Source organism: Candoia aspera, chromosome 2 (assembly GCF_035149785.1).
Source record: "Candoia aspera isolate rCanAsp1 chromosome 2, rCanAsp1.hap2, whole genome shotgun sequence".
NCBI classification, from domain to species: Eukaryota; Metazoa; Chordata; class Lepidosauria; order Squamata; family Boidae; genus Candoia; species Candoia aspera.
Genome location: NC_086154.1, coordinates 154,939,804 through 154,965,833, shown reverse-complemented (window position 1 = coordinate 154,965,833; position 26,030 = coordinate 154,939,804). Strand labels below are relative to the sequence as shown.

Genomic DNA, 26,030 nt, shown 5'->3' with positions numbered 1-26,030 from the left:
TACATACAACGGATGAAGGCCAAAAGATTGGTGTTAGTGCCAGAGGTGGTCTTCTGGAACAGACAAGTATGCAAGTGTATACATGCCCTGGACAATACATACTTCTATGACCTTAATTAGGGCTACTGTCTTGAGCTCCAGAAGACACCTGTTTGTGTGCACAAACACATACAAGACCTGGTCGTAGAGGTTTTATACATCAGAGTCCATGGCCATCAATCGCACGCTCTCTCTCTCTCTTTCAAGGAAGACAAACAGAGACAATTACAGTCAATAACATTCTTTAATTCAATCAGTTAAAGAAGGTGCTGCATCTATAAACTTTTATTATGGAAAAAATTGTAATTAACACATGCGTATTACACCCCGCTCGGAGAGTGGCACTTGGGGAGGGAGGGGCAGTGCCGAGGGCTGACTGGGACAGGGGCTGGGGCTGGGGCTGGAGGAGCTGACCCACCACATCACGGCTGCTGGTTCCCTTCTTTGGGGTGAGGGTGAGCAAACACTCAGGGGCAAGCTACATGCAATGCAGGCGGGTGAGCAGAGGAGCTGTTCTGTGGACTTGAGCTATCCTCCCCTGTGTAAAACCTGCAGGTGGGGAAGGGTAGAAAGTGATGATGGCTAGCAACCGAGGGGCTCCCGGGAGCCCCCCCGGAGGCAATTTGCTTGCAATCTCTGTAAACATATTTTGTTCACATTTCTGAAGCTGGATGCATAAAGTTTGATCGCTTTCTCTTCCTGTCTCAACTTGTTCGCTGGTGGCAGCAAAGGCATCAGTTTAAGGCACTTCCCTTAATTCGGCTGCAGGGTTATGAGTTCTTTTTGCTTTCAGAACCAAACCAGGAGCAGTAAAACAGCTTCATAAGGAGTGGAAGGGCACTAAAGGGTCAAGGGAAAGAGCTGGAGGCAGCTGCTCTGAAGCATCAGGCTGATATGGGTAGAAACAGACATGTACATTTTGAGTCTGGACTAGGCAGGTGGGACACCTTAGCTTGGCATGCTTTTGGGAAAGCTTGCAAAAGGGCCTCCCTCCTTCTATGGAGATGGAGAGTTGCTCCCTTAATATCCACATAGGCCCAAGTCAAAATTGGGGTTCTTGTTGCAGGGTAAAAGAGCCCTTCCTGTCAACATCCTGAGTGGACTAGGGAAGGAAGTGCTCTTTAGGGCTACCATATCTGGGCTGCAAAAACCTGGATGGCCATTAGATGGCACCAAAATGTTAGTGTTTCCTATATTGACTATGTCTATGCTGCCTTTTAGTGGTCATGCACTAGATCTGGTAGCCCTAGGGAGTACGGTCAGATTCCCTGGCCAGAGAAAAACAGAATGGCATCAGTGGGAACCATTTACCTCTGCAAGAAGTGGAAGACATGACAAAACATTCTACAAAAATTAGGAAAGAAGATTGGGGGAAGAAGCAGGCCTGTTGGGCTTACTTGCCATCTAAGTCGGATAGTTGAACTCCATGCCGTTTGGAAGGGATGCTCCTCCAAGTCTCCATGGGAAATGGGAGCAGGGGTTCTTTCCTCCCAACGCTGAGCCTGACATCCCTTAGATCCTCCCTTTGGGATGGCTACTGAACTCCCAGGATCTCAGGCCACTGATGATTTGCTCTTATCCTGCCTCTTTTATCAGATCACAGCAGCCTCTGGCTAACACGCTGTAGGTTTTTGGAAACCTACAGGCGCATCAATGATGGCTTTTGAAATAGGTCCTCTGCAGTATTCAAAGGCAACAGTGAAATTTGACTGTGATACTCCCTGTCACACTAGATACGGCACCAGCAGGCCCATATTTTTAGTGTTGGGCTGCCCTAGCCAAATATCAAAAGGAGGGAAGGAGGGCTTGATCTGAGAGCAAAGGAGGGTGAAGGTGAAGGGTGCTAGGTCCTCTCCCTGCCCAGGGCACACCTTCCTGCTGGCTCCACACAAGTGCGTTTCTCCTCAGCCAGAAGCGAGCCTTGCAAAGAGAAAAGTGCCTCAGAGAAGAGGGTGCACGGGGATAAGCAGAGGATTAACAGGAGCAGCAGCAGCAGCAGCTGCCATCACCTCTCTACACATCAGCAGGTACTGTGCTGGCAGACATGACACAAAGATGCTCAGTCCCAAATAAACAGGAACTACTCTCTGCTGAAAAATAATATATATATATACCTCTTAGGCACTTCAAAATTTGACCCAAAAGCTGACAGGGTGTGTATCTGGAAGAAATGAGTCTAATCTTGATGTTTCTGAGCAGCTCCTCCAGAAAGCAGGGGAATGGGGAAGAAGGAAAACTGACCCCCCCATTCACCCACCAACACAGACACAGACACGTGATCTCGGAGCCCTCGGCACTTCCCTCCACTGGGCTTCCCATCTCTGCTCTGAGGAAGGAACTGGTGGGGATGGGAAGAGGGAAGCCGATGATTTTTTTTTTTTGCTTTTTTTAAAATATATGTACTTTTTTTGTTCTTTTTAATTTTTTTTTTAAACATTTTTTAATTTTTTTAAAATTCACATAACACAATAAGCCATTCCAATGGAGAAAGCCGAAGAAAGCTCAGGCAAAAATGATAAAACAGTTCGGATTTTTCTTTTTTTTTTCTTTTTTTTTCTTTTTTTCCTATATATATTTTTTTGTTGTGAAGCAATATTGACAGTTATAACATATGGCTACCTGCATTCTGCTAGACACGGAAGAAACTTCAGAAAGAACAAAAACAGACAAAGAGCTACCCTTTATTTTCAAGTGCGGAGGGGTGGGGCCAGGAGTGGGGGGAACTGGAAAAACAGACTGAAAGACACAAAGGGAGGCTTGGGGGCACAGGGAAAGAGGCAAGGGAGTCGGGGATGAGGAGAAAAAGCACACCAAATTCCATTAGTACTATATATATATACTGTACTGTACTCATATATATACTGCGTTTCTTAACCAAGGAAGAAACTTGTTCAAAGGGGCAGGGGTGGGTTGCAGTCTGGGAAGCTGCAGTTTCATGGATCTCAAGGTTTTGCTGCCGAGCGAGAGATGTGGGTCTGAGATTAATGGGAAGGGGGCATATAATGGAGGGTATGAAGAGGGAGGCCAAGTGGGTTGTCAAAGGTACCTTGTGAAAGGAAGGACAGAAAGGCTCGACTGCTCTTCTAAAGCAAAGGACAGAGGAAAAAAGAGCTCCATAGCAAGTAGGGACTGAGGCTCACTGCCAGCCCACTGGTGGCCAAACAGGGGACAGCGCACGCCCCCAAACCAGGAACTGGAGGGAGAGCAAGGAGGGTTTATGGGACAGAGCCCGGCAAGGATGATTGCCCACCAGATGAAATTGCCTTGGGCCCTAAGGAACCTTAACACCCTCCTGGGCTGGCAAGGAACCTGCGGCTGAGCATCACTTGGGAGAAAGGAGCTGAGCAGGCCACCCTTTCATGCAAATGGAGGACTCAGGGATCCATGACAGGGGTTTGGAGAAGCCCAAGTGCAGAAAGGCTGTTGGGGAGGAAATTCCTTTTGCCTTCAGGATTGTTTAGGAGGTGTGCTTCCTTCACCCTCTCCTCGGTGCTGCTAACCCTCTCTTTTGGATGGGGCAGCAGTAGCCAGGCCAAAGAGGACTAGGTACCACCATGTTTAGCCCAAGTATCTCCCTCTTGCTGGTCAAGCCTAGGCTTTTATTGCTTTCCCCTATATTAAGCACATGAATTACAGTAGGAGGGGGTGGAAATTCCTGCACCCACTCCCCAGGCAGAGCACATGGTCCATCTGTTCCAACAAAAGATGGGTTTACAAAGGCACTATGTCAGCTGGCCAGTTAAGCATGTTGAGAGTAAGGCAAAGTCATCCATCTTGGTCCTTCCCTGAAGTGAGAAATTTATCCAGTCAATCTCCCATGCTCTGTGAGGTTGTGGGGTATGATCTGAGTCTGGACTTCTGCTTTGCACACAGATCCTTCTGCCTTGCAATTTCACAATGAGCTGAGAGGAAGGTTTCCCCTCAACAGATAAGGAAGGCTGTGAGAAAGGGCAAGCAGAAGTTACAACTGACTCTGGGGATAGGAATGCAAGGAGTTCAGTGGAAGGGATGCTGGTGAATTCATAGATCAGCTCCTCGTTCCAAAGAGAAGCCATTGAGCAATAGATACATATATGAGAGAAAGTGAAAAGAAGGGGGAAAAAACCCAACATTGCAATTAGGCTGGTTTACAAGAAAGCAGGAGTAGAAATGAAGGCCAAACACCAAGTCAACTGTTTTGCTTAGCTCTTTTTGGGAAAAGACAGGGCAGAAGAACAACACAGAAGAGGAAGATGTGCAGTGGCAGAGATGGAGGGTGCCGAAAGGGTGAAAGGAGCCAGAGAAACACAGCCTATCCAGGATGGCCTCTGTTCCAGAAGGAACCTTCCCCCTTTGCCATGGCAACTTCACCATCACCCATCTCGCTCGGCAACCTGGGAAGATCCATGAGAAGCTGCCAGATGCTGCTGGTGCGTTTGACCGCAAAGCCCGCTGCCCCTTTCAGCTAAACATAAAGAAGGGATAATGCGTGTTTCCTAAAATGTGCTTTATGATAACAATTAATTGGTTCATAAACTATGTATAATAGAGATTTTAATGTATTTTATACTGTAAGAAGCACCAGGTTTTGTATTTTTGATTTTTTCAACTTAGTTTTTTTTAGTTTTTTTCTTCTTTTCTTTACTTTTAATTTTGTAATTTTCTTCAATTTTTTTAACCTGATACAGTATTTTTTTTACAATTTTATTTTTGTGTATGACAAAACTTTTGCCTTCAGCCCTCCCATAAAATGACAAAACTAATGAGGAAAAGGAAAAAACAACAACCGATCCCCAATTATTATCAATCTTTTAAAAAAGGATTTAAAAAATAAACAAGAAAAAGGAAAAATAGACAAATGAAAAAATAAACAGAAAAAGATTTTTTCCCCATACTTACAAAGGTGGGTTTTTCTTTTGTCCCAATTTATTTAGAGTCCCTGGGAACAGAGGACTTTGCAACAAAAATAGATTTTTTCTCTTCTTCTTAACAATCTTTAACATACAAAGATATTAAAACTATGCACTCCATTGCACTTGGCTCAATGCAAACAAAATTGGTTCTTTTAAAACCCCTAATATATATTTTGTTTTTTAAAATCCCCTCCCCCTTTTAAACAAATCTTTTTGTGTATTTTTGCTGCCCATACCTGCAAGCCACCAAAACTGAAATTCCTCCATGTCACCCCTTATGGATTCATTCTCAGGGTTTATATTTACCCTTCTTTTAGGACTCAAACAAGGTAACATGTAAATGGATGGCACTGGTATTCCATCTACCCACTCACACACTACTGTTATTCATCTGTTACCTCTTAAAGATCCCAAGTATTAAATAACTGCTTAAGCACTGTTAGGATTTAAAGCTTCCTTTTCCAGAATTAAATAACAGTAAACTTCTACTCTCCCAATCACCCCCTACCATTTTAAGTGCTGTTCCATTGGTGGTCACCTGCCTCTGGATTCCTGCAATTCCTACTTTTTTTTTTCAGACCTATCCATCTCCTGTTTTTAGGGAACCCATTCTGAGCAATGCTGGGCATTAAGGTTAGAAGCTTCAGGCAATTGAATTAGATTATTGGACTGTTTAAAAGGAAAGCATTCTGTGTCATTCATAAGTGAATGAGCTTACTAAATATATTTAATAACGGAAGGAATGGAGCAGTATCAGTTCTTGTAGGGCTAACATATCTATCTGAGCTACAAAAATCCAGATGGCCACTGCTCTTGGAGGCAATCTAATGGTGGTCTGGATTTTTGCATACTAAATAGGGTCACCCAGACTATTGTGATCTTCACAATTTAATATTTGGAACGCTTTGTATACTTCTTATCTTTGTGCTCAGAAATTGTCAAGCCTAATGGAAACAGAAGCTTGGATATGTTTGGGGTAGTGGGGGCACAATCTTTCTCAATCTGGGAATGTTTCAAATGCTCTTATGACCAAATCAAATAAAATCATACAGCATTTCAAATGCTACAGCTTGAATCATGTTTAACATTAGCACATCTCCAAGTCTTATTATACATTGGAATCCCTTCCGATGCAACCAGACTAGAAAAGGTGCTTGATATTGATATTTTGCAAACAATGTAGTGAACGGTAGGCTGAATAGTCCAAGGGTGTCTTGTGTTTTTTTTAAAGGCCACCAGGGTAGGAACTGTATCAACATCCACAGCTGCAAAATTTATCCATGGCTTAGTGTTCTTAAAGAAACAGATACTAACTTTGGGCATTTACAAAACTGGGCAATTTACAACCTTTCATAACATGGAACGGGATTGTGTTCTAATTGTAGCTGCTGCTTCCAAATTCTGCCCATATCACTGATTTGGCCCCAACTCTCACCCTATGGATACTCAGCTATAGACTAGATGATATTTTTTCACAGAGTTCTGAAAGAGGGATCAACAATCATGGTGTGAATGTTCATTCCAATGTTGCCTCTGGTAAATTATACTTAATTTCTGAATAACATTTACAGAAGATACTGTGAGAGGACCTCTGGTATGACAGAAGCAGCAGACAGAGTGCTAACCCTAGAATTCATGAAATTCAGGTCTCCATTCTTCCTGACAGGAACAGACCTGGTTCACACCAATGACTAAAGCACCAGGAGTGTCATCTTTTTTGTAGCAGCCCAAAAATATCTACATGCAGGCTGCTCACTTCATTACAATTTTCTTCAGAAAGAAGACCTCCCCCTTTGTACAGCAGCTGTCCTGCAGCTGTGCAAGGTCAGGCTCTATGAACCCTCCAGAAGAGCAGGCCTTGGATAGGAGTGTCTGCTGGTGTGTGTACGTATTGGGCAGGGGCGTTCAGGACATTCCTCTGACATGTGGATTGTAGGATAAGCATGGGAGCCTACTGCTGGCAGAGGAGAGAGGCAAATCTGCAGCCCTCAGATTCCCTTCCTTGACCCTGTTTCTCCATTTGGAACTGGAAAATCATTGCACTTGGACAAGGGTGCAGATTCTTGGTCTCACCAGCAGGTCTGTTTTGGACTAAGTCTGCTTCATAAATCCTTGGGATGCTCCATGAATCAACTGGGGATTACTGTAGCAAATAGTAGAAAGGCTTCAGGAGATTCTCTAGATCAAGTTAATTATTTGGGACACAATTTCAGGCATTGCAAGCCATGAGTCTAAATACAATTGCTCTGGACTAATTGCACAGTAACCCGTTCCCTGCAGCACTTTCTGGCCCTTTCCAAACCAGACAATCCCTCACCCCTAGCCTTGCCCATACTCTGATATAGAACTTCACTGTCACCCGGTAAGAACCAGTGATACCTCGTGCAGAGGCAAGCATAGTTAACAGGAACAATGGAGTGGAGTGTGGGAGGTAACTCCAAAAAATATGGCAAAGCCCCTGTCCCCAAAACGCAGCATCCGTTAAGGAGAGAGAGATTTCTACCACAGGTGCTGGAAAAAGAAACAAGAGTGATCATCTCATGGATACACAACAGAAAGGGATGCTGGTTTTTCTCACAGGTTTTGCTGTAGTGTGAGACAAGGAAAGAGGAAAGTGTGTGGAGCTGTGTGACTGATCTGGTGCACATGTGTGCATTTGCACATGGTATACAGATGGTAGTATCAAACCCTCACAGCTACCCAGGAGGCAGCCTCCATTACTTCTAACTATATACAATTCATTTTGTTGCGCTGTGGTCTGCTGAGACTGTTAAGGGTCTTGTTTTTGTTTGTTTTAACAGTAACAACAAAACCCCTTTGTATTTAATTTCTTTGCTGGTGTCACCTGTATGTAGAGGAAGCCAAAAGAAATGCAACAACTCAAGGAGGAAGAAAATGAAGTGGAGAAAAGGGATCAGGAAAAGTATCAAACCATAGTAACAACAGACACCCAGCTTCTCACAGGGTCAAAGCCTAGAGAAGTTGGGGACTCTGCCGAAACGTACCTGTCTGAGCCAGCTACCCCAGCCCTGATGGCCAATTTGGGGCATCACTGCAGTACGCCTCTTTGCTGTCTTGCTTTTTAAAAAATTATTATTTATAAAACAATGAATACTGTACTATCCTAAATATTTGTCCATTTGCAATAGCAGCAAGGATTTTCTTTTCAAAGAGAAACACTTTCCAGTCAAATCTTACTTGTCATCATGAACTGAAGAGTGCCCATATTTCTTGTAACTATGGGGAAAGGAATTCCAGTTCATGCAGAGTAAGACTGGAAATATTTTCCATATAATCCAGACATTTTTTTTTCTGAGATGCAGGAAAAGTTCACCCAGAGCAAGGAATACAAGGAAGCCCTAGATACCAAGACCGGGAGAGAAAAGACTCGGTGCTAGGGTAAGTGTGTTGGCATGCATGTCTGAGGAGGGAGGGGAGGAAGAGAGTTTACTCCTTGCTCTGGAATGGAATTCTGTTTGAGCATCTGGTATTCAGGAGTGTTTCTGCTTTTGCTTTGTTTTCACTTTCAGAGATGCAACATTAATTTGGTTAACAAGGGAAATTATGTTTGGTGGGAGAAGTAATGCTTAATCAAAACTATTTCCAGATCTGAACCACAATGGTGCACTGAATCGGCCTTTCAAATATACTCACAGTAACTGAGTGGAACTGAGAGCAACCATGATCTGCCTGCAGCCTCCACCTATCTCTGCAGGTGTTTTTTAAAAGCAACCAAGGGACTCAGGCCCTGATTAGGCAAGTGCTCTTCGTTTCTTTAGTGTATTCAGAAATCACCTTGGATTTAGGCTAGTAAGTAGACAAATCTCTAGGGAACAGTCTTCTTTTTTCATTCCCCAGCAAACATAATCCCTCATAAATCTTGAGACAGTTTTGGGATTTGAGACTGGTAGATGTGAGTGTTATTCTTTCCCTGTGATGAACGAAGAGAAATCCCTTTTCAAACAAGTAAACAAACAAACAAACAAACCATTGTTTGGGTGGCCAGTCCAGAACTATCTTATACATTACTTTAACACAGAGTTACTTCAGTGTGAGTTGATGAGATTCCTTGAGAAGACAAGACTCTTCTATGCAAATGCAAAATCTGCTTTGGATCAGGAAGGTCCCACGTGATTTTTTTAAGCTTCTCATCTGTGTTACCCAATGTCTCTTACTTTTCTTTGAAGAGGAGCAGCTCAGTGAAGATATAGGTTAAGGACTGAAGATTCTGATTTGCAGGGCTTGAGTGAAAAATTATCATCATCATCATCATCGTCATCACCATCACCATCATCATCATTTTTCTTCACTTGAAGATCCTGTCAGAGGAACCAAGACTGGACCAGAAGACACAAAGAGAGAGGCAGAATTAAAATTGAGACTCTGATAAACTCCTTTCTTTTTCTTATGCCTGATATTGAAACACCCACCAAGACCCGTCCCATGGGTTTTCTAAGCTCTTTGTGACTTTGCTGTCTTGCAGTCTTAAGCAATCTGATAGCTCCCATTATTGGTCCCTCTCTAGGACCCCAACCCCTGATTTCCACTCATATTTCACCATAGTACTGTGCCCATCACCTTCTTATAACAATCACCTAATGAAGCCTCCTGAGACTGTTTCATTCAGACTTGCCATCAAGTATACATTTAATAGGTTGCTACAACCAGTAGCTAGCACTGATTCTTGGATGAATTATATTATATAATTTCATACATCTGTTTTTATCACATGCACACTACACATTTATAGGGATATGCTTCAAACTGTTGGGCAGAACTAGACGGCAAGATAAACATACTACCATTACTGAGAATGGTAGCCCTGTATTTGGTTTGCTTCCTTTCCTCTCTATCCTCTTTAGTAAAATTTGCTTGGATCTTGAGGTCCATGGCTTCCATCCCTCATCATTAAGCATTGCTGGCAGGGTAAAGAATAACAAACTGATGATGTCAAGAAGGCTCAGAATAAGTTTTTATTTATTTATTTATTCATCGAATTTTATCACCACCCATTTCCCCCCAAAGGGGGGGACTCTGAGCAGTTTACAACAAAAACAAAGTTTAAAATTCAATGCCATTATGAATACAATAAATATGAATATAATAAACAGTAAAAATATAAAACGCCATAAAATCCAGATGGCTAAAGATTGTATCTCAACCTGTGAGTATAAAGGGCCTTCTAGGGCACTAGCCATTCCCAAGAAAGACTATTCCCCTTCCTGTTCCAGGCATGCTGGCAAAACCAGGTTTTTAATTGTTTATGGAAGTCCAGGAGCGAGGGGGCCTGTCTCACCTCTGGGGGAAGAATGTTCCAGAGGGTGGGAGCTATTGCAGAGAAGGCCCATTGCCTGGATCCTGCCAGATGGAATTCTTTTACAGACGGGGTCCGTAACATGCCCAATCTGCATGTCTGGGTGGGACGGGTCAATGTGATGGGGATGAGAAGGGTGTGACAGAAGAGCACAGGCCACGCATCTCAGCAGCCTAATATCTGATTTTGTTCCTCAGACTCCTTCATTTAAGAAGTTGAAGGCAAGTTGCTGCTTACCAATTTTATTCCCCTAATGACCCTACAAAGGAGGCCAAGCCCTGGCTGGTTGTTTCCTTGTGTGAGGAACGTGGGTTCAGATATCCCAATAGTAAGAAACCTCTCTGGAACCAGTTAGGTGTCAGTAAAGTATTTCGTTTATTGAAAGATACAGCACCATCGCCCTCTGCATCTAAAGACTCGGTAATTGTATTTCCCCCTGCCTTCTTCTTTTATCAGACCCAAGTCCCTGCCTTCATTTGAAATTGAATATTTACAACTGCCTTTGGTTTTACAACATGGGCTTCAGCAACATTCTTCACTGCCCGTTGGCAGATAACACTTTAGCATTCTGGTGTCAACTTGCTAAGTCTGTGAAGTTTCTAATTCTTGCTGGCTCTGTGATGTTTCCAGCTCTCACTCACATCAATCAAGTCTCCCCACTCCCTCCTTTATAACCCATGACAGAGGAAAAGGCCCAGAAGGGGGGTTTATGACTTCTGGAGCCAAACCTCTGACACCTTGCTTCTTGCCCTTCCAATCCAGGCAGGGAGAGGGAAACCTTACTGGCTGGCATCTGTGTGGATGCGCCTCCCAGAGCCTGCCTTTTCCTTTTATGGATTGTTTCCTCCTCGTTAGTCCTTGCTCTTTTCCTTTGCTTTCCCAGATGTTTAGGCACATGGGAGCCTTCACACCCCTTTCCCATGCTCTCTCCCTTGACACTAATACAGATTCTTCCATTTTAACTGAACCATCTAAATGGATGGTTCAGATTCATAGAAGTAAAGGAGAAGGATTGCAGTTCCCTTCCAATGGGTCTACTTGTAAATTAAAGATTGTTTAATTTACAAAGGGAAAGGGAACCACTGCAGTACAGTGGGCACAGGGTAGGAAAGAAAGGAGAGTATGCTGCAGCCACCCTGGCCAGAAATGAAAAGGGTGGCCACTGGCAGATACAAGGATAGAAATAAGGTGTGCTGGCAGAAGAGGTGGGGAAAACAATGGTAGCCAGGAGGTTTTACCGGACTCCATTCTTTATGGGCCATAGTTAGATCAGCTTTTTTTTTTTAAGAAAGTTGCTGATCAGCTGAGAACATAGCAGCCCAGGCTGAAATGGCTATACAGGGCAGAAACCGGCTGCTAGTGTTGGTGGTGAGGAAGGGAATGAGGCATGCCAGCCACTGTAGCCAATTAGAGCTGGAGATTTCCCTAGATTGGAATAAAGCATTGTGCACTAACCACTCAGATGAGCTTAAGGCTGCTCAGGAGGGAAAACTATTTTTGAAGCAGAACAACAAAATTTAGGTGGGAGGTACATTTTATGTTGAGTTGGGGTAAGTGATGGATAGTGATGTCTATTTCTGCACACAAGAAATGATGAGTGGCCCATACTGGCAATGGGAAAAGCCAAAAGTGCAGATCTGGCCTAGGTGGGAATTGAACCTGGATGACTATAGTCACTCTATTTGGTGTACCCCAACAAACTTGAATTTGGGATTTTTGCCATTGCTAGCCCTTCTGCTGAAATTAGATAAGAATGTCTCCTAGTACCTCCATAACATATGATGTAACTTCTCTCTTTCTGTTTATCTTGCCTTTCATGCAATTGCTCTTGAGACTCTGCTACTTTCATGGAAAATAGAACTGAATGCAATTTTTGAACCCTGGCTGGGGCTGCTACCTTATCAGCAAAAAATGGTAAGTGAGAATTCAGTAAATTCAACTGAAAACACCATCTGATACCTCAAATGCTGTATTTGCAGCTGATAGGCCCTTGCTAGCAGCTGCATGTTATATAATGCAAATTGCAAGATTTCATTTAGAGACGAGGAATTCCAGTCATTGCTGCTGGTGTCCACAATATTTAATCCCATCCGCCCACTTCTGCATGAAGCAATATTGGCCCTGTCTTGCAAAGTCTCTGTAATCCAGGGTCCTCAAAAATGGCCATGCCCTCCAGCCAAAGGGAAAGGCACTATGTCACAAGTGGGGCTCACCATTAGAGACCATATTCTATGCTGTCCCACTTCCTTCCCATCCCATCCCATCCCAGACCTGGCAACTGTCTTCTCCCTCTGCTCCCCAAAAAGCTGTTATAGTCCCAAGCTGACTGGGAGATAAAGAATGTTTTCCTTCTTCCAACCTAGCCAGGGGTTGGGAGGGAAGCTGACATTCTGTTACGTGAAGTCTCTTCAGGCAGTGACAGATTTCCCTGGCATCTGGAAGTTCAAAATTTCTTCTGACTGGAAAAGTCAAGGGAGAGACACAGGCAGTGCACAATCCGCTCTCCGATGGCAGAGGGGGGTGGAGCAGAGCCACACTGTGGACACACTTGCTGTCTGCAATGTGGAGACAATACTGAAGGTGTGGCAAATGAAGGGACCAGGAAGAAGTGGTTGGCTTCAAGTAATTCAGATTCTCTAGAGAAAAAAAACAGCATTGCAAATGGCCACCAGGAGGGGCTCTGATACCACTGCTGGGAAGATTGGAACATTCTCCTTCCATTCTCCAGCTTTCAGTCTCTCCGTCTCTCTGTTCCACCTCCCTTCTGCCAGGGCTCTGCTTCCCCTTGGTACTACACAACAGGCTGGCATCACAGAGTGAAGCTCTCTTTTCAGGATGCAACATCCTGAGGAAACAGTACCTGTTTGAGATCCCCACTGGCCTCAACAGATTTAGTATAGCAGGTACAGGAAGTGCCAATGTCACTTGCTACATTTTTCAGGGCCTGATGGAGAGCAGATGCTCTCTAATTCCCAATCTCTCAATGTGGACTTTATTTCCTTCTCAGAGCAAACACTACTTTAGCTTCTAGCTCCCCTTTTCTCTAGAATCAACTTTCTAAGTCCAAAAGTTCCTCTCTAGCTGTATATTATTGGACATGACCCTGCCAAGATTGCTTTGGAAAAGAGTGGGAAAATGATGCATTTTACAAATCATGGCACAGTTGATGAAAATCCTATAGCTGAGACACTCAGTGAAATACATTTGCCAGATCCAAACTGCATCAATCCATCCTGCCCACACTGAGAACACCATTCCCACTTTGCTCAGGTTGGATATTGAATCCGGGTTCTCTGCTTTCCAAAGTTTATTTATCTAAGTAGGTCCTGCTCCTTTTCACAATGTTTTAAAATGCCTGTTCTCTCCAGCTTTTTGTTCCACATCTTTTCTTCTGCTTGGCCAATCCATATTCTTTTCATAAAATAAGATGCCAATTCCTACACCCTACTGAATCCATGCCAGCCAGTCAGATTGTTGACCACTGTTTATTGTCACAAATTGCAGCCAATCAAATGCAAAATTTTTCCTAATATAAGCTACCAACTGGCTGAGGTGTGCAGTGATGTGAATTATATGGCAATGGTCAAATTACAGAATTAGAAATAATAATAACCACCACCACCATCACCACCTGACATCTTCTAGTAGTGGAGCCGGTCATACAAATGAGAGATTTGGAAACAATCAATCAAAACAAAAATAGCACAATTCTCATTGACTGTTTCTGCTCTGTGATTGGTTGGAATCAGAGACTATATGCCTGGGAAGCCAATCAGAATGTTTTTCTTCAGTAACAAGCCACTCAGGAGTTGTCACTCCACTATGACAACATCTACTTGGCAGTGAGGAATGAATCAATCTCCAGATGTCCCTTCATGTCAGAGCATCATTTAAATGCCTTGAGCTAATTTCTGTAGCTATCTATTATCGCTGCCTACAACATACCTAATCTGCTCTTGCCTCAAGTATGACAGAATCAAAACAAGCTACAGCAGCATCCATGCAAATCTGTAGACCTCAAATGAGTGTTGGTGTGTTACTCAGTGACATCTGCCTTGCAGTGCACGGAGTACTACTGGGCTGTATCATCTTGCTCCACACTGCTCTTAACTAGAAGGCCCTATTTTCTTCTACATATGATGTGAGGAATTTTGTCTTTTAGATTACATACTCCAGGTATATGGCTACTAGAACCACAAGCTGAGAGATAATTTTGTTCATTATATGTTATCCCCAAATTTCAGTTTATGGTCACCATGGAAAGTAATAATGTAAGTTGTCACTCACTTGCCCACTTGTACCCTGAGAGAGACTTCCTTCATTTGTGTTTCATCCTCAGAAGCCAGGGTCCATGGACAGCCAAATACTAATTTACTAGAGGCTGGAATGCACTTCTTATGAGTTGTTGTTGTTATTAAAATCTATCTATCTATCTATCTATCTATCTATCTATCTATCTATCTATCTATCTATCTATCTATCTATCTATCTAATTTATCCCCGCCCATCACCTCCCGTCAGAGGCCTCTGGGCAGTTTACAACAAGTGATTAAAACCATCAGAATAATACAAAAAATAAAATACTATAAAATACTATAAATAGAAATAAAGAATAAAGAATAAAAAATCCAAGCGATGAAACATCTAAAACAGTCCAAGTGTGGGAGGAGTGGTCTATAACAACCATCCCCATGTAACTCTATTCCCCTCTCCACCCCAGGCGAGGCGGCAGAACCAGGTCTTTAGACTCCGCCAAAAGGCCAGGAGCGATGGGGCCAATCTCACCTCCGGGGGCAGCATGTTCCAGAGGGCAGAAGCTACTGCGGAGAAGGTCCTCTTCCTGGACCCCGCCAGATGAAATTCTTTTACAGACAGGGTCTGTAAAATATGCTGCCCAACTCCGAATGACTCTGAAAAAGATACACCACCCCCCCGCCGCCACAATACCTTCTTTCTTTACTGCAGGTTCTGAGGTCCACAAGACCTCTGCATCAATTATCTTCTAGGCCTATCTTCTGACCTGCATAATTTGAACTGCTAGCCCAGTGTTAAATAGGAACTAGAGTTGCTGGAAAGGAAAACTGCACTGGTTAGATTCAGGAAAAGCATTTTCTTTACGCTCAGTTATTCCAAAATTCAAAATGATTATTTTCCTCAATTAAAAGTTCAGAAATATTGCAGAAGAAATAAGTTTCAATAGGGCTCATATAAAATCCACCCCAACCCTCACACTACCCAGTTGTTCATGGATAATGAATTTGGAGGGACCTTTCAAAGACTGCTTGAGGGGAGAGGGCAAGAGATATGAGATCGAACAGGAGAAAGTTTAGGGAGAGTTACCATAGTGGGAGAGCAGATGTTTTCTTTTTTCTTTCTCACTTTAAAACTGCTGCCCTGGTAGAGCAATCATTCTTTTTTATCTTTCTCTTTCCCTTGTTTTGAAAATCATTCTCCATCAGGCTGAAATACTCAGAGAAGAGGGTGGGGGAATTGAACCTGCTGCTTTCAGAAAGTTTTATTTTAGGGCGGGGTCCTGTTTCTGATGCAATTTTAGATATAGTAACCCCCTTAAGGAGCCCCTTTCTCTGCCTTTGAAATAAGGAGAACCACTTGCCCCAACTTGCCCCGTTAAACTGCATCCTAATTTGGGGAAGAATGAAATTGTCCCACTTGTTGACTTGGGGTGAAACAGTATTCCAGGGAAGGTTCATCACAGCCCTTGTTTTCATAATGTTTCAGAAATGTCTTAGAGGAGGTGGTGGTGAAGGTTAGTATGACACCTCATTAGATTTGCCGCAAGCTTCGGATGCATGATAAACTCAAAGCACACTGGCGTTTTCTTCTCAAAGCATTTAGTGGTTCAGGAGGTTCAATAAGACAAGTGAAATTTCACATTGGGATTTCACACATCCCCATCAATTGCCAGAGGAGTATAAGAGCATTTGATATTTGAGCTTTGCTTTGCTTATACCTCCCCAGTACAGTTAAGGTCCTGGTAGATGTCGTGTGGGCAGTTACAGGTATTTATCCACATGCCTGCCTCACTTATGCATAATGTCAGGGGCCAGAGCTCTATGAAAACAGCACATGGGTGAAGGGAGATAAGCCCTCCCCTGCTTTACTGATTCACCTGCCTTCCTCCTCAGCTTGACACTTCCAGGCTTGGGGCAACTGGTAGGGATAAGTCAGAAAAATAGGATAGGGGAGAGGTGGGGTGGGGTGGGTTACTTCTCTCACCTGCATGCTTCTTTTCACCCAATAACTATCTGTCTACTCCCATCCTCATATTTATCAATGAATGGAGTGTTAAGCCAAGGGTCATATCGGCTCTTTCCTTTATCCTTTTTCTTATCTACAGTCTGCCATTTGCTGCCTTGATGAAAAATAATTTCATTACAAAGATGGTGTGAGTTTTGCACTGCTTGCCATGGGGTTTCAGTTTCTGGGTAAAGTTTCACTATATCAGGTATGGTTAGTTACGAGTCATTCCCTGGGTGATGCCGGACAGCATCAGCCATAGTTTCATGAGTCTGATTTGAGCCAATCTATAACACTGGAAGGAGATGACCATCTAATGAGAAATCTACTGGACACTTCAGTCACATTGAAGCTCGTTTACCTGTGGAGCTGGCACAGCCTTACCCTCTGAGCCAAGTGGAGTAGAGATCAGGGCAGTGCTGAGTTTTGCATGCACTGTTAGCATTTAATGAATATTTAACAACAACGACAATAATAAAAGCAGTGTGGCTAGAAGCAAAGGTCTGTTACACCTCACGGGACCTGCAGCTGTTCCTATGGGCAACAGCCAGAAGCCACAGCTGAGAGAAGGGGAACTGGCAGCCACTGTGCGTCTTTCCTTCATCTCTCACTCTTGTTCAATTCTGTCTGTCTTTTTCTTCCCCTCTTTTGTCCTCCTCCATCTGCCTGAATCCAGAGTTCAGAAAAGTCACTGGTTACTGTGGTAACATCTGCCCTCCCCTTGCCTTCCCCCAATAATACTGTAGCCTACCTAGCCAATGGAGCAGGGAATATTTCCCCCCTCTGTACACAAAACACACATGCACACATTAAAGGGCTCTTGGCAAGGCTTAAAGCCCACCTGGCAGAGCCTTGGTTGAAAAATGCCTCTATGTCTCTCAACCATCTTACATATGATGGGTCAGAGCAACTTCTTCCCATCACCCTAATAAGAGTTTGAGGGAAAAAGAAGCACAAGCGCCATAAAGGAAGTAATAGGAGTACATTAAAAGACAGAGTGGGGGCTGGGGTGTGGGGGAGAGAAAGGAAGAAAAATAATTTCAAAAATGAAAGGCGAAACAGAAAAGGAGGAGAAAGCAAGAAGTAGGGAAACTGCTGGCGGAAGTGCCCCTGCTAGTCCTGCGGCTGTGCTGGGCCCTGGTCCAGCCTCGCTCTGGACCATTGTTTCCCTGCCTGGCCCCCCAAGTCCAAGTTCATCTGGGTGTGACATCATGTCTGGTTGCTCAGGGAAACCAGACGGGCCAGACGTGACATTGGTTATGGGATGGGAAGGGGAGCAGACCTCATTCCTGCTCTGCTCTGGCTCCTTCATTCACCGCCAGGGAGCAACGGAGACTAGGATGGAAAGACAGATCAAGCTGAGAGCTGTCTTGTGTGGGACAGGAGGAATGGGGAGAAATCACGCTTGACCGGGAATTCTCTCTCTCCATGGTATACAGCTTTCCTTTGTTGCTCTAACCTTCATACCATCATGACTTTTCCCTTCTGGTTGTGGCACTGACATGATTAAGATTGCCCTAAATAATATGACAACTCAGTCTTTTGTTTCATTGTGCAACAAAACACAGTTATTACTCAGTCATTACATGGTATTCCCTGTTGCACAGAAACTACAAATATGCAGATCCTTCCTCCCTGCCATGTCTTTTTAATCCTCCACTGAGTGTGGCTGGTATGCTCTGCGTACAGGAGTGCTAATGGCACTTAATGGCAACCACTCATAATATCACTGGTGCTGAGCAACACACTCCTTCCTTTCACCCATGCAACTTTGAAAAGAGGGTATCCTTTTTTCCTTAAACTCTGCATTCTCTGAGCAACTTAATCTTGTAGCAGAGCTAGTGTAGCCTATTAAAAATCAGAAGAACAAGTAGCACAGCTCTTCTTCATTCCTGGAAGCAATTTTCTGCTTTGTGAACTGTTCCCCACACCTCTATATGTTGTTCTTCTCCCACACGTCTCTCAGGTTATATTGTTTCCTTAGCACAAGTTCTAGGTAAATATCATGTTGAGAAAACGTAAAGCCAGGATTTCTACTTGCAATGATTATACATGACAAAAACAATGCACCACAAACTCAGTTCATTTTAAGCCACATATGAAAAAAAACAAAACCCTCCTTTTCTTCCCTTAAGAGCGTTATGGCAATGGTGGAGAGAAGCTCCCTGGCCAATCAGGAATGGATTTCTGATCAAAGTCTAACCTAGGAAGTATGGAAACTGGCAACTGATCCTCCAATGCTCAGCACAGATGTCATACTGAGTGGGACAGTATACTAGAGAGAGGTATAATCCAAAGGGCTATAGTTACTCTGGACTTGGAATTGTCCATCCTTCATCCTTGTTTTGCCACAGAGCAATGTCCAAATTCATATATGTATACACCACTAGATGGAGTTTAGAAAGGAACTTCTCTTAGACACAATAAGGATGTGACTCAAAACTTCTTGAGCTGCTGATATCACAGAAGGGGCATGGCACCATGGCATTTCCACAACCAGATTTCTCCTTAGTTTGTTTTCAAATGATGTTACTGTTGGGATAACCTGTTACTATAGACTACTATTTCCATCTCACCTCCGCAGGGGCTCTCTTGTATGTATGCAACTACTTTGCACAATGGCTAAGAGGACCAGTTAGCTACTAGCCAACTGTCTCCAGCTTCCTATCCTATGACTTTACAATTCCAGTGGGAGGCACCAAGAAACCAGCTAGATTATTTCCTTCTTGCCTCGAGGGAAGCTGGATGGGTGGAACAGCAGCAACTGAGAGAAGACATCATAAGCCGAAGTGTGTGGTAGGGGCAGGAAGGCGTTACAGTTTGAAAGAAGGAGGCTCATTGAAGTGGGAGAATAATAATGGGGTAAACAGGACCAGTGCAGCACAGTGCCTGGGTATCTCAATTTTAATTTTTCATAGTGCAAAGGTTTTTTCCAAAAGTGTTTTTAATTTTTTTGGAAATAAATACTATGGATTTGTGTGAAGTGGGGCAAAGCCCACAATCTTCAGTCCTGGCATACATGCATACTTTGACGTAAAAAGTAGATAGGAAATTATGGGGGGGAAATGAAACCTAATGCTGGTAATCACTGGGTACATGGATTTGGAAACAGCGTCTTCCAGGTATGCAGATATATTGCTTGAATGCTTAGGAAGCATTGGGATGTCATTACAATACCAAGTTTAGCATAATGAGAACAAGTTGCATGAATGTCAGTTTCATTCTCTTGAGATAAACTGCATTTTTCACTTTCTGTTTATGTTAACCATAACTTGTTAATTGCTTAAAACAAACCAAATTCATACCACAAGTCATGGGTACTTCTTTAAACAAATAATAGTTAATGTTAACTATCATTAAGGTTAACATGCCAAAAGGTGATGAAATTTAATCAGACATGAAAGCTTCCAAACACTTCCTTGTGACTACACCAGCAGAAAAGTGAGGAGCTGGGGAGATCACGTTCTGCTGTGGCCCCCTCTCAACAAGCTAAACTTAGTTTTGTATTATATGTGAGGTCATGCCAAATGATGATCGACTCTTCCCAAAATATATCCAGATTGGAAAAATTGTGGATAACTATGATTGGTAAGTATGATTAGTGCATACATACTGTACAGTCTTTTTATTACTCAGCTTGTATATAGGGAGTGAAATACATGTCATGATCTACATGATTTTTTTTAATGAAGTGTTTGCCATGTGGATGTAGAACAAACATTCTGCATCAATTTGAAACCAGCAGCTTCAGACCTCTGTGTTCTTACAATAGCCACAGGAAAGCTGAACTTGCTTGTTTCCTGATTCTGTAAGGGAAAAATTAGCTTCAGGGCTTTGCAGCTTCCCCCAAGTAGCTGGGGGGGCTGGGGGCCGGGAAATGAAGAGAAGTGAAGTTGACCTGTGTTTTGTCAATTTCTCCCTTTTATTGGCAGGGAAGGAACAGGTGCAAAGTACTGGGTCACTAGGTCCTTGGTGCCATTTCTTTGTGGAGTGCCAAGTGGAGGTGAGGAGACTTTTGTTGCTGCAGGACCCAAAAAGCTTGATGTCAACTTCTTCTTGTCAGCATATCAAATTGGCACAAAGAAAGACAATCACAGGTGGCTTCTAAACTGCTTCTCAGGGTTGTGGCATGAAAACAATAGCAGTGTAGAAGTCCCTGTGGAGTACACTTGAGCCATACTTCATCTCATTCCATGGTGAAAACAAATGAACAGTAAAGACATCATATCTTCAGAGACAGTGACCTGCCCAAAGGCACCCAATGAACATAGCTGAGCAGACTGATGGGGTCTTCCCCATCCCCCAGACTTGTCACTGAAATACATTCCAATTTGGGAATCTTTTCAAATTCCATCTTAGATTCAGACTCATAAGCCAAAGACCCTCTCTGAAACTCAGTTTCTTGTCTGAAAAATGAAGGCCACAGTTTCTGAAACATGATTGTCTTTAGATAACCCCCCAAAGAGTTCTGGACTTGATGGCACACCCCAACAGTAAACACTTAGATCCCTAATGTTCAATCCTAATTTTTATTCTACCAACTGAACTCCCTGTTATTCACATAGTTAAACAAAATCTGAGGTGATCCACATCCATCCCTTCAACAGAACCACTCCCCTCCCCTTCCCACATAATGCAAGCTACATTTGGGCTACTGTAACACATATACCCCTCTGAAGCTGGTCCCCCTACCTGAGATTGCTGGGGGATGTTTAGAAAGTTGCCGTCCCGGGGTCCGATGCCGACAAACCGGTTGGCAGAGGAGGAGGAGCCTGGCGCTGAGAATGCTAGAGGGGAAAGAGATGTGAGGCCGTTAGGGCCACTAGGTGAGGCTGATGGCATTGATGGAAAAGGATGGGCATGCAGGCCCGTCAGATGAGACTCAAGATAGCAAAATCCAAAGAAAAAAACTGGGCACAATCTTTTCCTCCCCAGAACACCCTCATCAGTGAGCTCAAAAGAATGGAACAGCTCTTAGTTATCAGTGGGGCTTCCTTTGAATGATGATAAACACTTGCTGTTTGAGGAATAGGAATGTAAGGATACTGATTGAAAAAAACAGCTTCACTACAGGAGTAATCCCGACTGTTGCGTGGAGAGCAACTTGATGGAAAATTCAATAAAGTCATACCCAGCATTCCCTGTGCCTTTATTGGGGTGCCTGGATTATCCTATTATACAAGTTTTACTGAGTGAGATGAATGCTGGTGACAATCTGGCCTTTGTTCCATAAACTTCATTTCTCTTGGGCATGTTCTTTCTTTCTGTCCAAAGCCTTCATCTCATGGCCTAGTTTTCTCTTCATCCCTGGAGGTGGCTGGGGGCTTCTGTTATAACTGCTATTAGTAGCCTCAGGCAGCCCTCCTACCCATCGGTGGGGTGGATGGCATTCCAGAACATGCCCATGTATGGGCCTGCCAGGAGATGGAGTCTCTAGGTCTGCATGCCTCCCCTGGGCATAGCACTGTGTGCCAGAAATAACTAAGCGCAGCTCTTCGGCATTTAGTTGGTGGCAGAAGGGGGCAGGGCTCTAGATGAAGCTGAGTAAGGGGCAGGGAATGGACATGGGAGATTCTCTCACTCCCAAGCTGATCTCCAATTTGGAAACCTGTCTGGGGCCAAGATACTTAGAGATGTAAACGTTCCCTGGAGGTACTGCAAACCTCACGGTAATATACACACACACTGGCATGTGTACACAAAAACAGTGTGGCATTTCACTTTCACACTTAGCCTTTGATCACAATATTGCTTGATGGCTAAAGCTGATTTCTCCACTGCCCAACCTGATAGAACATTGATGGGAAGGCAGAAGCTCTTGCTTGCTGAGTTGAAGGCCTGGCTTGTGGAGATGATTTCAGGATTGGCTATAAGAAGCAAATGCTACTCTTTGCTAGCCTGTGGAGGCAAGTTGCATCACATACTCTCTGGCTCTCAATGCAACACTGGAAGCCCATGGGCTAGATTTCTTTTTGTTGACCTCCAGCTACCAAAAAGGATGAAGAGATGAGCTACACAACCAGTAGACTCACATGAGGGATCTGTTACTGGGCTATACTACTTCAGAAGGTGGATGGGGGATGAACTTTACTATTCCCCCTGTTAAAAAGTGCACACTTAACAAAATGGGCTTATGTAAGAGAAATATTCTAGACCTTTTTCTATATAAAAGGAGCTTTATTTCTTTTTTCTTTTCTTTTCAAGAAGGGAGAGCATTCAAATATTCAATAAATTTGAGATGAACAATTATTCTTATTTATCTTCATCACTAACACCAACACCTTACTAGCAATCTGATATGGCTCAGAGTTGCATGAATAGTTTATACTGGTGCCTGCTGATCATGCACATCAGTTCTTAATGACAGTTGGAGTTGGGTTTCAACCTTAGAAGCAGCTGCAGCACCCCATTTCCTTCTTAATCCTTTGTTGGCCACCTTGTGAGAGTGGGAAGATGGCAATCAGCATATAACATAGTTCCAGAATTTCCCTTTATGCCTATAACTTGACACCATCCCTTGCTTCTCATTCCCCGTCCCCCCATCATATCACCAATTTAATGAAGAGTATGAACACTGTGAGAGTGAGTAATGCCATGAGCACAGATGTAGAAAAGAAAAGAAAAAGAAAGGAGGGAAGGAGAAAAAGCAAAAAAGAAAATGGTACTGGTAGCCAATCCGTATCTCCAAAGGGACTCTCTGAAGCCAAGAAAGATGGTAATAATTACTTTATTGGAGAATCTAGAAGTTTTAACTTCTATCCCTTCTATAATCAATCTGGTAGGATTCCCATTTCTGGGATGGAGTCAGGCTTCATATTTGCATAATGCCACCACTGTTCATCAGGAGACACCTGCCTTTCTACAGGTGGGAACAGAAGTCCTAGGTTTCTGATTCCCCACCCCCGGAGTCAAATGCCTGGGTTCTATTTATCATCAAACAACAGGCCACTCTCTGGAAGTTCTGATTCCCAATATCTCCTCCTTCCCCCTCCCTCTAATCAGATTACCTTTCCTCAGAAAGCACAGACCACAATTCAGGGTGATGGGAGAAACCTTGCTTTGGATCTCAATGGGAATTGATTTTTGAAGCACCAGAACATCCATAAACACAACCCTTCCTCACATTACAAAAACCAAATGTCTATCCATGCTTATTCTCAGAATTATTTATTTATGGTTTATTATTGTCCCTTTTTTAAAAAAATCCCCAAATTTACAAAGAAGCCACCATGGCAACCAACAATATAATGAAAAAATAAAAAAATAAAAAATAAACATGTTGGAGCTGGGCAGCTACTGCATCTTTAAACGCTGGGGAATGGGATGGAAGGTGTGAAGGGGTAATGGCAGCTAAGGGAAGGGATCAGATGGGGTGTTTAAACCTTTAAAATAAGCACAAAGCACAAGACTTGATGATGACAACATGGTGCCCCAAGCCCACCTTACAGCTTGCTTTTCCCTCTCATTTCCCATTTGTCTATATTCTATTAACCTTTTTTCTTTTCTTCTTCTCATTTGTGCCTCTTTTCTCCTGCATTTGTTACTATGCACATTCTTCTCTGTTTTTCTTTTCCTTGCCCATCTTTTAGTTTTTTTCCTCCTGCTCTCCTTATTATTTCTGCCCTACTCGACACCTACTGAGGGCACTGGGGTGGGGAATGGAGACTAAGTTCCATTTTGGTTCGTGGTTTGGGTTACACTTGGGTCCACTTACAGGGTGACGTTGGTGTCGGTGCTCCGCCCTCTGGGTTAGTGCTGGTGGATTTTGTATCAGGCATTGGAAGGGGCACTGGTCTGGCCACAGGTGGAGGTGGCGGCAGCAAAAATGACCCCGTGACTTTGCCCTGGCCGCTACCGTTAGGCTGCGAACAACATAAATACAGTGATGTGTGAACGAGACAAGGCAACGTTAAAGATGCAGTATCTGCTGGCAGCTCTCGGGGCTGAGAAGGGAAGGGACTTTAATTTGATTTAAAATACCCCTTTTCTCCCCCTTCTTTCTTCTTTAAATCACACCTCGGCTTTATATTTTCCCTTTACCTCCCTCAAACATTTCCCATGTCCTAACTCTCTTTTCCTTTCAAACATGTATGTTCTGCTTTCTTATTACAAGAGAATCAGGCCTGAGTCATTATCAAGGGATTGCCTGTGTTCCCACACAGTAGGCAAGGCTGAACAATGACTTCTTCATTCAGACAACAAACCAACATCTTAATGGAATTATTCATTATCTCTGAAAATACCTTGTTAATGCCATATAGACCACTACTGTGAGGTATGGAGTGTATTCTTCTGATTAGATTGGCTGCATCCAAGTAAAGTCCCTCTTCCTAGTTTTTAGGTTCTGCAGATTTCACTGCTTAACTGGATGGGCCTATAGGACAATATGTATGCACTGTCCACATATAGCCTGAGCTATATGTTCACCATTAATGATTTTATCCTTTTTTCTCAGCAAAATGCCCACATGGATCTCCAAAAATAGGATGAATCTAGTCTTTAGAAATCAACACAAGATTTTATAGTAGCCACCCATATTTACTTGGATTCTGTAACATTTTGTTTCTTAGTACTTGGGCACAGAAAATAATTTTTTTCTAACCCCTTTAAAATATTACTATTACTAATACTAATACCAAGATTTGAAAACAAACAAATAGAAGAAGTCAAGAGTGGTACCAATTGTTATTGGGGGCACTATACCATGAGGACTTAGAAAGAATTTGGATTGCTGAAATTTGGAATAATGTATGACACCTCAACTACAACCAACAGCACTGATGGGCACCTCAGACAGAATTAGACACTACCTTTACAATTCCCAAGCCCATGGGGAGGGCTTAAGTCATGACAAAGAATGCATTTGGCTATGACACATGATCAATGGAATAACAACTTAAATCCAATTATATCACAGAGCTAATGAGTTTGTGTTAGTACAATATACCTAATCTTCATTATTCACAAGTCTCATGCTAGCAACTTTGGGACAATTATTTTCTTTTATTGGTTCCTTCCTGCCATGGCAGTCTACAAGAAGCAACTTGGATTCTACTGCAAGCAAAATCCATGGAAAGGATATTGCATTAATAATTAGGACTTTAAAGGTATGTGCAAAAAAATGGGGCTTGTTCTGAAGCTGTGGCTTCTCTTGTGATTTTAACAGCCTCTGAACAGAGGTGATAGCTCCCTTTGCCAAGAAGCCATGATTAATGTGTTCCCATGGTTTTTCTGCAATCAACTTGTGCCCCGGACTTCTTGCAGCTTGTAAACCACTGCCTTCCCAAACTTGGCTGAAGTCCTAAGAGGATTCAGAAGCACAAATACCTTCATTTTAGATGGGATTCCAATGCCCTGTGAACCAGGAACCAACACAGGATTCAATCATTACTTGAGTCTAAAAATGACAATAAGGTTCCATAAGCCATCAATATCCAGTTCTGCTAGCATCTCTACTGCTTGATCTCTGGAATTACTTTATTCCTGGAGCAGTGAGGGAGATTTTAACCAGGGTAATTATCCTGAGT

General features: G+C 43.1%; 2 protein-coding genes across 10 annotated transcripts in view; both read right to left on the bottom strand.

Moving 5' to 3' along the window:
* The window catches only part of ELOF1 (elongation factor 1), an 89,861-nt gene extending 76,229 nt beyond the window's left edge, over window positions 1-13,632 (bottom strand). Inside the window, exon 1 of the mRNA XM_063294466.1 lies at window positions 13,627-13,632. The gene's annotated coding sequence lies outside the window, so the exon portion shown is untranslated. The remainder of the gene's footprint in view (window positions 1-13,626) is intronic.
* NFIX (nuclear factor I X) overlaps window positions 265-26,030 on the bottom strand; it is a 203,699-nt gene continuing 177,933 nt past the window's right edge. For 5 of the 9 annotated variants that reach the window (XM_063294451.1, XM_063294447.1, XM_063294453.1 and 2 more), the window contains 2 exons: window positions 21,196-21,290; window positions 265-9,268 (listed from right to left, as the gene is read on the bottom strand). In XM_063294451.1, the coding sequence (XP_063150521.1) occupies window positions 9,254-9,268; window positions 21,196-21,290 (110 nt within the window). In that variant the 3' untranslated portion in view covers window positions 265-9,253. Of the gene's footprint in view, window positions 9,269-21,195; window positions 21,291-24,217; window positions 24,366-26,030 lie in introns of all 9 variants that reach the window. The other 4 variants (XM_063294449.1, XM_063294452.1, XM_063294454.1 and 1 more) reach the window with 2 other exon arrangements.